The 17,193-nt window shown below is 47.6% G+C and overlaps 1 protein-coding gene across 8 annotated transcripts in view; it reads right to left on the bottom strand.

The window, feature by feature from the left end:
- The window catches only part of LOC140384654 (serine/threonine-protein kinase BRSK2-like), a 1,379,643-nt gene that overhangs the window by 132,915 nt on the left and 1,229,535 nt on the right, over nt 1–17,193 (bottom strand). For all 8 annotated transcript variants that reach the window (XM_072466558.1, XM_072466560.1, XM_072466561.1 and 5 more), the window contains one exon: nt 6,469–6,592. In XM_072466558.1, coding sequence (XP_072322659.1) covers nt 6,469–6,592 — 124 coding nt within the window. The remainder of the gene's footprint in view (nt 1–6,468; nt 6,593–17,193) is intronic.

Genomic DNA, 17,193 nt, shown 5'->3' with positions numbered 1-17,193 from the left:
AAAAGCTTCCTGGACATACTGCACAAACACCACCCCATCCAAACTATTTGATCTAAAGAGTTTCCACTCAATATTTGGAAGTTAAAGTCGCCCATGACTACTACCCTATGACTTCTGCACCTTTCCAAAATCTGTTTCCCAATCTGTTCCTCCACATCTCTGCTACTATTGGGGGGCCTATAGAAAACCCCTAACAAGGTGACTGCTCCTTTCCTATTTCTGACTTCAACCCATACTACCTCAGTAGGCTGATACTCCTCGAACTGCCTTTCTGCAGCTGTGAAACTATCTCTAATTAATAATGCCACCCCCCCACCTCTTTTACCACCCTCCCTAATCTTATTGAAACATCTATAACCAGGGACCTCCAACAACCATTTCTGCCCCTCTTCTATCCAAGTTTCCGTGATGGCCACCACATCGTAGTCCCAAGTACCGATCCATGCCTTAAGTTCACCCACCTTATTCCTGATGCTTCTTGCGTTGAAGTATACACACTTCAACCCATCTCCGTGCCTGCAAGTACTCTCCTTTGTCAGTGTTCCCTTCCCCACTGCCTCATTACAGGCTTTGGCGTCCTGAATATCGGCTACCTTAGTTGCTGGACTACAAATCCGGTTCCCATTCCCCTGCCAAATTAGTTTAAACCCTCCCGAAGAGTACTAGAAAACCTCCCTCCCAGGATATTGGTGCCCCTCTGGTTCAGATGCAACCCGTCCTGCTTGTACAGGTCCCACCTTCCCCAGAATGCGCTCCAATTATCCAAATACCTGAAGCCCTTCCTCCTACACCATTCCTGCAGCCACGTGTTCAACTGCACTCTCTCCCTATTCCTAGCCTCGCTATCACGTGGCACCGGCAACAAACCAGAGATGACAACTCTGTCTGTCCTGGCTTTTAACTTCCAGCCTAACTCCCTAAACTTCTTTATTACCTCCACACCCCTTTTCCTACCTATGTCGTTGGTACCAATGTGCACCACGACTTCTGGCTGCTCACCCTCCCCCTTAAGAATCCTGAAGACACGATCTGAGACATCCCTGGCCCTGGCACCCGGGAGACAACATACCTTCCGGGAGTCTCGCTCGCGACCACAGAATCTCCTATCTATTCCCCTAACCATTGAATCTCCTACAACTATTGCTTTTCTATTCTCCCCCCTTCCCTTCTGAGCCCCAGAGCCAGACTCAGTGCCAGAGACCTGGCCGCTAGGGCCTTCCCCCGGTAGGTCATCCCCCCCAACAGCATCCAAAACGGTATACTTGTTTTGAAGGGGAACGGCCACGAGGGATCCCTGCACTTTCTGCCTGTTTGTTTTTTTCCCCCTGACTGTAACCCAGCTATTCTTGTCCTGTACCTTGGGTGTGGTTACCTCCTTGTAACTCTTCTCAATCACCCCCTCTGCCTCCCGGATGATCCGAAGTTCATCCAGCTTCAGCTCCAGTTCCCTAACACGGTCTTTGAGGAGCTGAAGTTGGGTGCACTTCCCGCAGGTATAGTCAGTGGGGACACCGGTGGTATCCCTCACCACCCACATCCTACAGGAGGAGCATGTAACTGGCCTAGCCTCCATCCCCTCTTACCTGACAGAATATAGCTGCCCTGTGGACTAACTAGATCTCCACCCTCCGACCCTGCTCCCAGTCAGCTACACTTTCTGTAAACTCCTGGCTCTCTTCGCACTCTTTGCGGAAATGTCGGAAACAAAATGAAAGGAGCACCTTACTCCCTCCTCACCTAACTCCCTCGGTCACCAAACTCTCACTAGCGCACTCAAATGCACCAAATTCAGCACTCCCTCAGTCACCAAACTCTCACTATCGCACTCAAATGCACCAAATTCAGCACTCCCTCGGTCACCAAACTCTCACTATCGCACTCAAATGCACCAAATTCAGCACTCCCTCGGTCACCAAACTCTCACTATAGCACTCAAATGCACCAAATTCAGCACTCAGTGCAAACAAAGTCTGCACTGTAGGGGATCACTTTTATACTGTGAATCTAGCCTCTGAAAACTGGCCTAATCCAATTAACTAATTAACAAGCTCCAGCTGCAAGTGCCTACAAGTAGAAGCCTGTTTAAAGCTTATTGAAAATTCACCTTCTTCTAAACCAAACAGCAACTTTTAAGTTAATTAACTAAATAAAAGAAAGACTAAACTTTAGATAAAAATGAAGCCTTATACTCCCTCGGTCACCAAACTCTCACTATCGCACTCAAATGCACCAAATTCAGCACTCAGTGCAAACCAAGAAATAGAAGAAGTAAGAGAAATGAAAAAACTCAAAAAAGCACAAGTGGAACTTTGAAAACTCGAATTTAGAGGCTCAAAGAGTAAAGGCAGCATGAGAGAACACAGGCAGGGTTGGAGAGATTCAAAGAGAGAAAGAGGTGAGAAAATAGGAACTAGCTAAGGAAAAGCTTAAATTATGGGGTGAAAGTGAAGCTTTATAGTTCAGGCAATGAATCAGGTCCCACTTTGAGTTTCGATTTGACAAAGAATCTTCGCCCAGTGGAAACCCAAACTTGAATTGAAAGGGCCAAAGTTGTGGGGAGTTGAAATGAGCCTAGAGTTGCCTAGAGTGGGCTAGAGGGAGCATCTCTGGCAACAGAAATCCTCAATGGACCTTGAACTGGAACTTTTCACTCATTTTATTCCAATTTCATAGTTTTTCACAGGAGTTTCATAGAATTTACAGTGCAGAAGGAGGCCATTCGGCCCATCGAGTCTGCACCGGCTCTTGGAAAGAGCACCCTACCGAAGCCCACACCTCCACCCTATCCCCATAACCCCTTAACCCAGTAACCACACCAACACTAAGGGCAATTTTGGACACTAAGGACAATTTAACATGGCCAATCCACCTAACCTGCACATCTTTGGACTGTGGGAGGAAACCGGAGCACCCGGAGGAAACCCACGCACACACGGGGAGGACGTGCAGACTCCGCACAGACAGTGACCCAAGCCAGGAATCGAACCTGGGACCCTGGAGCTGTGAAGCAATTGTGCTATCCACTATGCTACCGTGCTTTCCATTCTTCTTTCACATGGTGCATCCCCAACTCTTTCCTTCCCTTCCTGACTTCTCTCTCCCCATTTCTGGTGATCTGTTTTCATCCAACGGACAGCATGAGCTTACTGAACCCTGCTGCTTTATCTATGCCTCTGCACACTCTGCTTAAGGACGGTATTCCAATTTCCCAGTTTCTCTGCCTTCGTCCATTTGTTTGGACGATGTAACCTTCCACACCCACACAGACGTTCCCTGTAGGTCCTCCTTCAATTTGTTGTACCGTGGAACTTTTCATCATTGAATCCCTTGTGCCTTCCACCCTATCACAGATCTACCTTTCCCTTGCTCAGAACCTATTGCACTTCTAATCTCCCTCAGTTCGGATGAAAGGTCACAGGCCTGAAATGATAGGTGGACTTTTCCGCCGTTGTGATTTTCCACTTCCGCGGACGTCAACGGGCTTTTGAATGTCTCGCTGCATTTTCCAGCCTCGGCCCCTCTGTGATGGAGCCATAAAATTCAGCCCGTCAACTCTGTTTCTCTCTCAACAGATACAGCCAGGCCTGCTGAGTAGTTCCCACTTTTTCTGTTATTGTTTCTCTTGAACAGCCTGGTTCTGATGTTAAGGTTATGTCCCCTTAGCCCAGATTCCCCCACAAACAGCAAACGTTCCGATCAATTCCTTTCAGAATCCCCAAATTGGTCAATGAACTCACGTTTTAACCATATTCAGGAAAATAAAAGTGTGGTTTACGTAATTTCTCCCTATAATCTAAAACTTGGAGCCCTGGTAAGATTTTGGTTAATCTGAGTTGCACCAGTTTAAAGACCAATATATCCTAAGATGTGGTGGCCAAAACTACTGCAGATCTGGTTTAATCTGGGATTTTGATAGTTGTAAGAAAATTTGCTCACTTTGATATTTCAGCACTCTAATTTTATTAATTTATTTATTTATTAATCTTTTGTTATTTATCCACCTGACTACAACATTTTTGTGATCCCATCCACAATACCTATTGCACCACCAATACTTGTGATACAGGTAAATTTATTGCGTTACTTATGTAGTATACATAAAGTGAATAGTTGAGGGCCCAGCACAGATTCTCGTCAGTTGCTCCCTTACAATTCAATTGCATATCCATTATGCCTACACTTTTGTCATTTATCATCCAGTCAATCTTTTAATAAGTTCAATGATTTGCCTTCAATTCCATGAGCTTTAATTTTACCTAACAGTCTCTTATGTGGAACCTTATTGAATGCTTCTGGAAATGCATTTAAACTACATCCATAGACATTCCCCCGTCTACTACTTTAGTCATTCACTCAAAAAATTCAGTTAAGTTCATTACACATGACTTAGCCGTTACAAATCCATGTTGGCTCTCTCTCTAATCAACTTAAAGATCTCCAAGTGCTCCATCACTCTCTTCTTAATGATAGATTCCAATGACTTGCCTACAACAGATGTTAGAGGAACGAATATATAATTTCCTCGTTTTTCTTTCACACCTTTCTTAAATAACAGAGTCGCATTTGCAATTTTCCGATCTTAAAGAATGATCCCTGGAAGATTATGGTTACTAGCACCTCGAATTTTATCACTTATATCCTCTAAATCTTTGAGGTCGAAACTAGCAGGTCCAGTGGCAAAGGCGGGCGCTGTATGTACAGAACTAGGTTGCAGATCAGACAGGATTTCACTGAATTGCAGAACAGGCTCAAGGGATGACATGGCCCATTTCTCTTCCTACGTTCCTATGATTTGTCAGTCTTTAGTGCCATTATGTTTTTAAAACACCGTTTTCTTTTTTGCATTAGCTTTAATGAGTTCCAGTCCTTGATTCATTATTAATTTCCCTAGAAAGTCAGATAAATAATATTGTCTCTCTCTCTGCTTTGAGTAGCAAAAATGGCACCCAAGAGAAGCTTAAATTGCTTACTCAAGGATGAGTGAGGCAAACAATGAAGCAATCTCAGAGCACATAAATGCCTTGACAATGCATTAATAAAAAGCACAGATCCGATGTTACTGAAAATGCACACCCGTTTAAATTTTCTTGCCGTTGCGTCAAACTGAGATATGACTGAGTTGTTGGCCACTGGGTGGATTTCCTTTCCGCTGACTTAAAATTGCTGCCGGGTCTTAATCACATCATCGAACCCGGATTCAAATGTATTTGTGAGGAACTTATTGGAAACTCGGAGGTGCATCTCCAAATGCAATCAGTTGTTCATGAAAATTGGGATGAGTCAGGGCAGGGGTGGCAACTTTTCCCTGTTTTGAACTGCTTAACAGCCTGACTGCTCATAAGGGGCGAGGAGGGTTAATACCTAAGCCACAATTGTCATGGCTGCCATGCAAATACTTTCAGTGCAAATAGATTAATCAAAACCACAAAAATTATTGAATAGCATGGATACAAATTTCAAAGAATATTTGTCATCCGAAGTTTATTCTTAATGGTAGCCAAAGTAATAAACTTCATTAAAATAACAAAGTAAAAAGCTTCTGCTCTGCTCTGCCGTTACACCATATTATTTTCTGATTGTTAGGTCTTCCCAGCTCAGAAGGTTAACTGGAAACTTGCTTCACTGAGTTTCTGGGTTGTGATTTTAAGAGTCCACCTCTCTTGTGACTGTCCATTGAGCTTTCCTTTTCTGTGGAGAGGTACCAGACCATTGCTCTTTGATACTTCTTAATCGTATAAGAAAGATCACCAACCCACATACCATGGGGGAACCACACAGGGACGAGCTCACGTCAAACCCACAATTGGGCAGCACGGTAGCACAAGTGGATAGCACTGTGGCTTCACAGCGCCAGGGTCCCAGATTCGATTCCCCGCTGGGTCACTGTCTGTGCGGAGTCTGCACGTTCTCCCCGTGTCTGCGTGTGTTTCCTCCGGGTGCTCCGGTTTCCTCCCACAGTCCAAAGACATGCAGGTTAGGTGGATTGGCCATGCTAAATTGCCCTTAGTGTCCAAAAAGGGTAGGAGGGGTTCTTGGGTTACGGGGATAGGGTGGAAATGAGGGCTTAAGTGGGTCGGTGCAGACTCGATGGGCCGAATGGCCTCCTTCTGCACTGTATGTTCTATGTACTATGATACATCAATAAAATAGTGTGTCAGACAGTAAATCATTTCCAATAAATATTCTCTTTAGGTTAGAATGCAGTTTTAAGATTTATGTTTTGCACACAATTAGAATGAATACAAGCTTCATGATGCAAAAATCAGAAATTGATTTTCCACATTTTCCAGTTCCAGTCGCTGAACATCTTTTTGCGTAGATATCTTTTCCCCAAATTTCAACCATACTGCATTCTTTAGAGAATTCAATATTCTATGATTATTAAATATAGGAAGGTGATAACTTCACTGAGGCATTGTCTCATGTTAATTACAAGCAAGTGTATCTGCAGCACAAATTGATACTTACTGAAAGGAAGGCATGGACAATGTCTGCTTTAATTGAACTCAATGGCTTGTCCTTGATGACCACAAATATCTGCTCCTCTTTGTCCAAGTTGATGAAGTTGCCAAACCATGACTTTTTGGCAAGTCTAAAGAAAATGAAATGAGAATTTTGACAAACATGCCAGAAACATTTCATTCTCTTCCACACGTCATTTTCACTTCCCATGGTCACCCGACCTATCCACGCTGTCTAGCTTTGTGAAGTGTTAAACAAGACATACAAATGTATCTCTAGTTATCAACTGACTGGAGTTGTAGGCCATTGTACTAGAATGTCAGAGCTGCCAGCTTTTCCCTTCACTGCAACTGGAGATTGAACCTATAAATTAATTTATGTCTTGTAACTCCAGATTCTTAATGAATAGTTCTATTATAAATCAGACGGTTGACTCATTAGGACTGTACATAAATATAAACGTTGTGGCAATATTCCGTGCCCTGCTCTGCTGTAGAAAGCACTGTAAAAGAGGCACTTTGTCAGCCAGAACCTGCTATTGCCTCTGGCCATTCCTTTCAGTTACCAACCTGAAGCTGAAAGATTCACCACGTGTTAAAGGCAATGGGTATGTGAGAAAATATCACTTGTTTCAGAAAAACAAAATCAAGATTGCTTTCTTAATAAGCCAATTTAAAGCTTCATTAAACAGAAAAACAAGTCAAAATGCAGGTTTATAAATCTGGATTCGGTATGTCAAGAGTAAGGGCAATCTTTATTGGAAAATGTACAATTTTGAAATCGTTGATTATAATTCTGGGGTACAAAAATAAAGTGACATTAAATCGTCACTGGGAAATTTAACAGGGATATTGAAATTTCAGAGAATTAAAAGGACTGTGATTTCCTGCCGAATTGCTCAAAGATCACAATCTCCAGTGCAACATGCCAGTGAATCTTGGCAGTGGTCCTGCTTTGGGAGGAAGGGTTATGGAAGCATTCATAGGAACAGCACATTCTCTTTCGTAAAACTGCATGGTTTATAGTTTTACTGGCACACATTCACCGCTGGTTAGATTGTTGGGAGAGTCTTGCTGGAGAGTCAAACTTTCGGGAAGCGGTGGGATGGAAAGAAGGCCAGAAAAAAAATCAGAAAAGAAGCAAAGGAGAGAAGATAAAAAGGAAGGAGTATACATTAAGTTCCCTTGGCAAACTCCAGCAATCACTATGATACGCATGCCACTTCCAAACACGTTTATAATTTTTGTTTGAGGCGATGGGCTCAATTCAGAATCTAACATTTAGGAATTAATTATAAGTTTGACAAATCTGAACGCAAGTCTCCATTCAGACTATTTCCTTTGGGTAGCCCACTGAGATAACTGGTGGGTGGAACTTAATCCAGCCCATCGCATCGAGAACAACATTTACCAAGTTTTTCAAAAGAGGACTTTGCCAAAGCTTCAGTCAATATGGAGGTTGCTAGAATACTGAGTGAGATAGGTACAAGAGAGGATATACTTAAAATGCATAGGTCATCCTGTCCAGATGGAAGGTATCCTTGGTTGTTTTCAGAAGAAAGGGCAGAAATTATAGAGGTCCTGGCTACAATTTCTAATGCTCCTTGGATGCAGGTGTAATGTCAGAGAGATGATGGATTACAGATTTTACAGACTTGTTCAAAGAAAGGACGAATATGACAATTCCAGGGCAGGCAGATTAACAATGTTGCTGGGGAAGCTTTTAGAAGCACTAATCTGGCAGAAAATAAATCATTGTTTGGACAAACATGGATTAATGAAAGGGAGCCAGCATGTTTGTTACAAAATCATATTGACTAATTAGGTAGACCTTTCTAATGAAGTAAGTTGCATGGGAGCAAAGCAGTTGATGTTGTGTATATGGACATTGAAAAAACATTTGATAAAGTATAATAGACTTGCTAGTCGAATTGAAGTCTATGAGACAAAAGGAGCAGTCGCAGCTTAACTATTTGAGGGATAGGAAACAGAACGTTGTGGTGAATGGTCCTTTTTTGGACTGCTAAGTGGTATTTCCCAGGGTCGGGCCATTTCTGCTTTTGATATAAATTACTTGGTCTAGGGCAGTGTTCTTCAAACTCGGGGGTGCGACCCGCGGGTGGGTCGCAGGCGGGTGTCGCGGAGCTGTCCTTCGCGGAGCCGTCCTTCGCGGCGCTCCCGATCGCGCAAATCCCCGCGCAGCAGCCGGCTTTTAATAACGCCGGCTGCAAACGGCCTTTAAAATGGCCACGAACATGTAAAACAAAATTCGGCCGCATTGCGCATGCACGCACGATCATCGGTGCGCATGCGCAGTGCGGCCGCTACTTTTTTTAACGGTCGCAACTTTGTGTTTTACAAGTTTTGGTTTTTTTAAATTCATTTTATTCATTTATTTTATTCATTTAATTTTTATTTTTTTCATTTATTTTATTGATATTTTTTTTACAAGTTAGGGGGTGGGTTTTATTCATTTAATTTTTTTTCCATTTACTTTATTCATTTTATTTTTTATTTTTTAATAAGTTCGGGGCGAGTTTTATTTAATAAAATTTTACGGAAAAAAATGCAGAACTTTGGACAGATGGACACTCCATACTTTCCGACACCGGAAGGCTTCACCTTCATCCACCAGGTTCCATTGGAGGAGCGTGTACGAGAGCCAAAGGGGCCCAAAACCATTTCCTCCATTTTTGTCAGCAGCAAACAAGGTAAGAGAAAATGGTGGGTCGCTGAGGTCGGCCGGCGTGGGTCGCGAAGGTTGGCCAGATTGGGTCCCGAAGGTTGGCCGGTTGGTAAAAACGGGTCCCCGGCAAAAAGTTTGAAGAACACTGGTCTGGGGAGCATGGGGCACAAATTTGAAATTTACAGATGACCCGAAACTTGGGAGGTGGATTCAACAGTGAGGAAGGTCGTAATAGACTTGGCAGCTGGGATTCAGCACAGAAAAGTGCGGTTATACAATTTTGTCAGAATAATGAGGCAATACAGTCGAGGAGAATAATTTCAAAGGAGGCGCAGTAACAGAGGCTCAGAGGTGTTTGTGCACAAATGTTTGAAGCTGATAAGCCAGGTTAATAAGCAGTTAATAAGACTCATGGGTTCCTGGCCTTTATAAATAGAAGCAGAGGGTTCTGGTCCCACCCACCATGGGAATCGTTGTGTGTGTGACAGAAAATTTGATGGACCATTTAAAGGTCTGTTGCCCTCGGATGGGAATCCCAGGTCTCGGGGTGGGCAGGACTGAAAATCCTCCCCTCGCGCAGGTTCGGTGGGGTTACGGGGATGGGGGGGTGCATGGTATGGTGCTCTTTCAGAAGGTCAGTGCAGACCCGATGGGCCGAATGGCCGACAAAATTAAGGCGGCACGGTGGCACAGTGGTTAGCACTACTGCCTCACAGTGCCAGGGACCCGGGTTCGATTCCAACCTTGGATGACTGTCTGGATTTTATACATTCTCCCCGTGTCTAGGTGGGTATCCTCCAGTTTCCTCCCACAGTCCAGTGATGTGCAGGTTAGGTGGACTAGCCATGCTAAATTACCCGTTAAGTGTCCAGGGATGTGCAGGTTAGGTGGATTAGGACTGCTAAATTGCCCCTTAGTGTCCAAACGATAGTGTACGAAAGCAAAGAAATGATGATGAGCCGATGTAAAATGCTAGTTCAATCCGGGCTGGAAGACTGATTTCAATTCTAGACATCAGACTTTTAGATGGATTTGAAGGCTCAGGCAGGGGGTCTAGAAGAGGCTTAGGAGGGGGGTTTACATTTATATGAACAGACTGGAGGAGCTGGGGTTATTCCTAAGTAGAGAAACTGAAGAGCGAGATATTTAAAATCATAAATGGTTTATAAAGCAAAGAAAGAGAAACTGTTTCCAATGGCTGAAGGGTCAATAATAAGAGAGCATAGATTTAAAGTGATTGGCAGAAGAACCAGAGGCAACATGAGGAAAACATTTTTTCTGCATTGAGTGGTTAGAATCTAGAATACATTGCCTGATAGGGTGGTGGATACAGTCCCAACAATAATAGATTTCAAAAGAAAATTGAATAAATACGTGAAGGAGAAAAAATGCAAGAATAGAAGGAAAGATCCAGGGAGAAGGAGTAATTGGATTGCTTTTTGAAAGAGCTGCCAGACTTGATAGATCGAATGACCTCCTTCTACCCTGCACAATTCCATGATAACTGTGTTGAGTGGCTAAATGTTTTGTGGAAGGACAAACGTTTATCTATAGGCTTGTTACACAAGCACAGCATGAAATTTGTCACCCTCAAGCAGAAAAAAAAGTAAATTAACACATAGGAAAATACTATTCAGTCACCTCCTGGGGAAAAAACAGCAACACTGGAGCTCCAAAGAGGTTTAGGAGGTCCCCATATGCACAGATCACTAAAATGTAGTAGTCAGGTTTAAGAAGAGTCAAAAAGGTCTTTATAACTAAGAGGACTTGGATATAAAGGGTAAGAAGTTTGCTACAGCTGTACAAAACTTTCGTTAAACCACATCTGGAATATGGCGCGGGTTTCCCTACAGCGTAGGGTGGAATGAATGGGAAATCCCATTGATAACAGTGGGATGAGAAGATCCGACCCCCGGCCAACGGCGGGCCGCCTCCCGTTGCCGAGAAACATGCCGCGGAGAAGCCAGAGAATCCCGCGCACTGGGGCTGTTCATGAGAACATGCAGCACCTACACAGAGAAAAGGTGTTTCAGCTGGGAAAGCTTCTTCAGAATAATTCCCAAAACTTTAACTTCTCTCTTCAGGGGCTACCTGGACTACTGAGTGTTACAGGTTAAATGCAAGTTATTTTGCTTTGTAATTCATTTCTTGTTTTTAAAATTGGCCCTCTGGGTCAGTGTCAGGACAACTTCTCTTTTTGATATTATTAAGACGTGGGTCCACAGGATGTACTTTCAAAGATTGTAGACGACACCAAGCTTGGAAATTAAGATACTTGTAAGGAGGATAGTCACAGGTTTCAGGGGGAAATAAGTAAGACTGGTGAATGTTGTTTGATAATGCTCCTGAGAAGCATCCTGGGATGTTTACAATATCACAACACAGGCTCTATATAAATGCACATTGCTGTTTTTGATGAAATAGGAAGATGTAAAGAGGTTTTTAAATTTAACACAAAGAAAGGATCAGTGATTCACTTTGGTAGGAAGAATGAGAAAATACAGGTGGAATCTTAAAGGGAAGCAGGAACAGTCCTAAGGATGTAGATACACACAATTTTCAAGGTGGCAAGACCAAGTTGAGAAGGCTGTTGAAAGGCATGCGGAACTCTTGGCTGTATAAATGCTGGCATAGGACACAAACGGAAAGAAGTTACACAAAACTTTAATGAAACAAGCGCTAGGCCTGGGCTGGAGTATTGTGCTCAATTTTGGGCATCACACTTTAGGAAACATGTCACTTGCTTAACGAGGATGCAGAGGAGACTTTCCAGAATGGTATCTGGGATGAAAGATTTGAGCGGTGCGGAGAAAGTAGAGAAACTGGGCGGGATTGTCTGATCCTGAGTCTAAGTCTTGACGATGTTGTAAACGCCGTCACGTTTCTTGACGGCATCAACATGCCCTCAGGAGCAGCAATTCTGACCCCTACAGGGGGCCAGCACGGCACTGGAGCGACCCACGCCGTTCCAGTTGCCGATACCGATGGGCGGCGCAGGTCTGCGCATGCGCAGTGGCTCCCTTCTCCGCGCCGGCCCCTAAAACCCTAGGCCATGTTGCGTCGGGGCCGGCGCGGAACAAAAGAGGCCCCAAGCCCGAGAGGCCGGCCCGCCGATCGGTAGGCCCCGATCGCGGGCCAAGCCGTAGCAGAGCCCCCCCGGGTTGGATCCCCCCTTCCCCACCCACCAGGCCGCCCCATGATGGATGCACGCCGAGGTCCGGCCGGGTAAGACCACACGTGGATGGCGCCGGCAGGACTCGGATATTTTGTACCACCGCTCGGCCCATCCCGGGTGGAGAATCGCCGGGGGGGGCTGCCGGCGTCGCGCATGCTCCTGGCCTGGGCTGAGAGAATCCCACCCAAGGGGTTTGTTCTCCTAGATCAGGGAAGGCTTGTAGCACCGTCAATATGACGCGAGGCAGGTTGAGGTAATGTCAATTGAAGGCTTTATTAAGCAGAACGTTATCCCCAGCAGCATGGTTACAGAATGCAACTGCTAAGGGAAATGGAGGGAAAAACTGGGTTCTTATACCGGCATTTCTGGGTGGAGTCCAGTAGGTGGCAGATCCTATCAGGACCTGGCATCCCTCCACCAATAGCCTGTCGACACGTGGTGTACCGTGTTACCCCTAATACATACCACCACATTCACCCCTTGTTGAAAAGAAATCCGGCGGGATGGTGGTTCGCATGGTGGTAGGGGTTTACAGAGTCGGTACTGTGCCGTAACTTTGAACAAAACACAAAATTATCACTTCAACTGGGCCAACGGGCCAAACAGGGTCGGCATGATGCCATAACTATAACAAGACACGATAACTGAAAACTGGGCCAACGGGCCAAACAGGGTCGGCATGATGCCATAACTATAACAAGACACAATTACTGAAAACTGGGCCAACGGGCCAAACAGGGTCGGCATGATGCCATAACTATAACAAGACACAATAACTGAAAACGTTGAGAGTTAAAGTGATTCGATGAGCCGGATGGTCGTCCTTTCCGATCGTCTCGGGCGTGATGGTGATGGCGCTGGCTCGAGTCCCGTCGACTCTGGGAGCGTAGCGCTGCCCCTGTGTCCTTACTCCTGGGCGGGTCTGGGAGGAGAACCGAACCCCCCGGGAAGGGGGTGGTTGCAGGATGAACCGACGGGAGTGAGGAGGTGGTGATTGGCGTTGGGTGGGTGTGGGTAGCTCCGGCGGGCGCCAGATCTCGCAGGGAGACCGTGTCCTGTCGCCCATCATGGTACTCCACATAGGCGTATTGCGGGTTGGCGTGAAGGAGATGCACCCGTTCCACCAACGGATCTGACTTGTGCGCCCGCACATGTTTCCGGAGCAGAATGGGTCCCGGAGCTGCTAGCCAGGTCGGAAGTGGCGTTCCAGAGGAGGACTTCCTAGGAAAGAGGAGGAGGCGCTCGTGAGGCATTTGATTCGTGGTGGTGCACAGCAGGGACCGGATAGAGTGAAGGGCATCCGGGAGGACTTCCTGCCAGCGGGAAATTGGGAGGGTCCTAGACCGGAGGGCCAGCAGGACGGCGTTCCAGACTGTTCTATTCTCCTTTTCTACCTGCCCGTTCCCCCGGGGGTTGTAACTGGTCGTCCAGCTTGAGGCTATGCCCCTGCTGAGCAGGAATTGATGCAGTTCGTCACTCATAAGTGAGGACCCCCTGTCGCTATGGATATAGTCGGGGAAACCGAACAGTGTAAAAATGGTACCGAGGGCTTTAATGACCGTGGATGCTGTCATGTCGGGGCAGGGGATGGCGAAGGGGAAACGGGAGTATTCGTCAACGACGTTCAGGAAGTACGTGTTGCGATCGGTGGAGTGGAGGGGGCCTTTGAAATCCAAACTGAGGCGTTCAAAGGGTCGAGAGGCCTTAACCAGGTGCGCTCTATCTAGCCTGAAAAAGTGCGGTTTGCACTCAGCGCAGATCTGGCAGTTTCTGGTGACTGTTCGGATGTCCTCGAGGGAGTAAGGGAGGTTGCGGGCCTTAAGGAAGTGGTAGAAACGAGTGACCCCCCGGGTGGCAGAGGTCCTCGTGGAGGGCTTGTTAAAGGTCCACTCGTACATTGGCACATGTGCCGCGAGATAGGGCATCGGATGGCTCGTTCAGCTTTCCGGGACGATACAAGATCTCATAATTGAAGGTGGAGAGTTCGATCCTCCACCGCAAGATCTTGTCGTTCTTGATCTTGCCCCGCTGTGCATTATCGAACATGAAGGCAACCGACCGTTGGTCAGTGAGGAGAGTGAATCTCCTACCGGCCAGGTAATGCCTCCAGTGTCGCACAGCTTCCACTATTGCTTGTGCCTCCTTTTCCACTGAGGAGTGGCGGATTTCTGAAGCGTGGAGGGTTCGGGAGAAGAAGGCCACGGGTCTGCCTGCTTGGTTGAGGGTGGCCGCCAGAGCTACATCCGATACGTCGCTCTCGACCTGGATGGGGAGGGACTCGTCGATGGCGCGCATCGTGGCCTTTGCGATATCCGTTTTGATGCAGCTAAAGGCTTGGCATGCCTCTGTCGTCAGGGGAAAAGTAGTGCACTGGATTAGTGCACGGGCCTTGTCTGCGTACTGGGGGACCCACTGGGCGTAATAAGAAAAGAAGCCCAGGCAATGTTTCAGGGCTTTGGCACAGTGGGGGAGAGGGAACTCCATGAGGGGGCGCATGCGTTCAGGGTCGGGGCCTATCACTCCATTACGCACTACGTAGCCCAGGATGGCTAGACGATCGGTGCGGAACACGCATTTTTCTTTGTTGTAAGTGAGGTTCAGGGCGTGAGCGGTCTGGAGGAATTTTTGGAGGTTGGCGTCGTGGTCCTGCTGGTCGTGGCCGCAGATGGTGACGTTGTCGAGATATGGGAACGTGGCCCGTAAACCGTGCTGGTCAACCATTTGGTCCATCTCTCGTTGGAAGACCGAGACTCCGTTCGTGACGCTGAATGGAACCCTTAAAAAGTGGTATAACCGCCCGTCTGCTTCGAAGGCAGTATAGTTGCGGTCACCGGGACGGATGGGGAGCTGGTGGTAGGCGGACTTGAGGTCCACGGTGGAAAAGACCTTGCACTGTGCAATCCGATTGACCATGTCGGATATGCGGGGGAGAGAGTACGCATCTAGCTGAGTGTACCTGTTGATGATCTGACTATAGTCGATGACCATCCTCTGTTTCTCCCCGGTCTTAACAACTACCACCTGGGCTCTCCAGGGACTGTTGCTAGCCTGGATGATGCCTTCCTTCAGCAGCCTCTGGACTTCGGACCGGATAAATGCTCGGTCCTGGGCGCTGTACCATCTGCTCCTTGTGGCGACGGGTTTGCAATCCCGTGTGAGGTTCGCAAACAAGGAAGGCGGTTCAACCTTGAGGGTCGCGAGGCCGCAGACAGTCAGTGGGGGTATAGGGCCGCCAAATTTAAATGTTAAACTCTGGAGGTTGCATTGGAAGTCCAACCCTAGGAGTGTGGGCGCACAGAGATGGGGGAGGACATACAGCCGGTAATTTCGGAACTCCCTCCCCTGCACCGTTAGGTTAGCGATGCAGAACCCCGTGATCTGAACGGAGTGGGATCCCGCCGGCAGGAAAATTTTCTGGGTGCTTGGCCGAATTACGAGGGAACAGCGCCTTACCGTGTCCGGATGAATGAAGCTCTCCGTGCTCCCAGAGTCGATAAGACACGACGTCTCATAGCCATTCACTAGGACTGTAGTGGTTGCAGTCTGGAGCGTCCGGGGTCGCGACTGGTCGAGGGTCGTCGAAGCCAGACGTGGTTGTTGAAGTTGAGCATCGTAATCAGGCAGTATGTGGCCGTCTGTGTCGGGGTCCTTCAGCCAAGATGGCGGCGTCCACAGATCGAGCGCGGTCGGGGGTGGACAAAATGGTGGCGCCCATCTCTCCCTCGTGGCGTCCGAGGTTCAAAATGGCGACGTCCGTTGGTCACACGTGGATCGCTGGGGGGGCTGGGTCTGTGGTCCCGTTTCTTCCCCGGAGATAGCGGCGACCCCGCAGGACTTGCACACCGTCGCGTAGTGGCCTTTCTTCCCGCAGCTTTTGCAGGTAGCCGCGCGGGCCGGGCATCGCTGCCGAGGGTGTTTCGGCTGGCCGCAAAAATAGCAGCGGGGCCCCCCCGGTTGGTCTGGTGTTTTGGCCGCGCAGGTTTGCGGGGGTGGGGGGGTGTCGGAGAGTCGACCGCAGCGGGGGTCCACGAAGCCCAAGGGGCTGTAGTGCGGTCGGGGGCGTAGGCGCGGGCGTTACGCGAGGCCACATCGAGGGATGCCGCCAGGGCCCGAGCTTCTGTAAGTCCCAGAGATTCTTTCTCCAGAAGCCTCTGGCGGATCTGGGAAGAGGCCAAACCTGCCACATACGCATCGCGGACCAGGAGCTCTGTGTGTTCACTCGCTGTTACCGCCGGGCAGTTGCAGTTTCGACCCAGGATCTGCAGGGCGTTATAAAACTCGTCCAGCAATTCCCCCGGAAATTGCCGTCGTGTGGCAAGCTGGTAGCGAGCAAAAACCTGGTTGGCGGGCTGGATGTAGATATCCTTCAGCGGGCGATGGCACCGGTGAAACCGTCCTCGTCCTCGATAAGGGAGTAGACATCAGGACTCACCCTGGAATAGAGGACCTGCATCTTTTGTTCGTCAGTCGGTGTGCCGGGGACCGTTCGGAGGTAGCCCTCAAAGCATGCCATCCAGTGTTTGAAGATAGAGGCCGAGTTAGCTGCTTGGGGTGCGATGCGCAGGCACTCCGGGGTGATTCGGAGCTCCATGTTCCCACGTCGATTTCTTCAATTTAAATTCTGCTTAATAAATTGTAGCATCGTCAATATGACGCGAGGCAGGTTGAGGTAATGTCAATTGAAGGCTTTATTAAGCAGAACTTTATCCCCAGCAGCGTGGTTACAGAATGCAACTGCTGAGGGAAATGGAGGGAAAAACTGGGTTCTTATACCGGCATTTCTGGGTGGCGTCCAGTAGGTGGCAGATCCTATCAGGACCTGGCATCCCTCCGCCAATAGCCTGTCGACACGTGGTGTACCGTATTACCCC

Source organism: Scyliorhinus torazame, chromosome 10 (assembly GCF_047496885.1).
Source record: "Scyliorhinus torazame isolate Kashiwa2021f chromosome 10, sScyTor2.1, whole genome shotgun sequence".
Classification (NCBI taxonomy): domain Eukaryota; kingdom Metazoa; phylum Chordata; class Chondrichthyes; order Carcharhiniformes; family Scyliorhinidae; genus Scyliorhinus; species Scyliorhinus torazame.
Note: the sequence above shows the minus strand (reverse complement) of the source record. Positions and strands in the feature narration are given on the sequence as shown.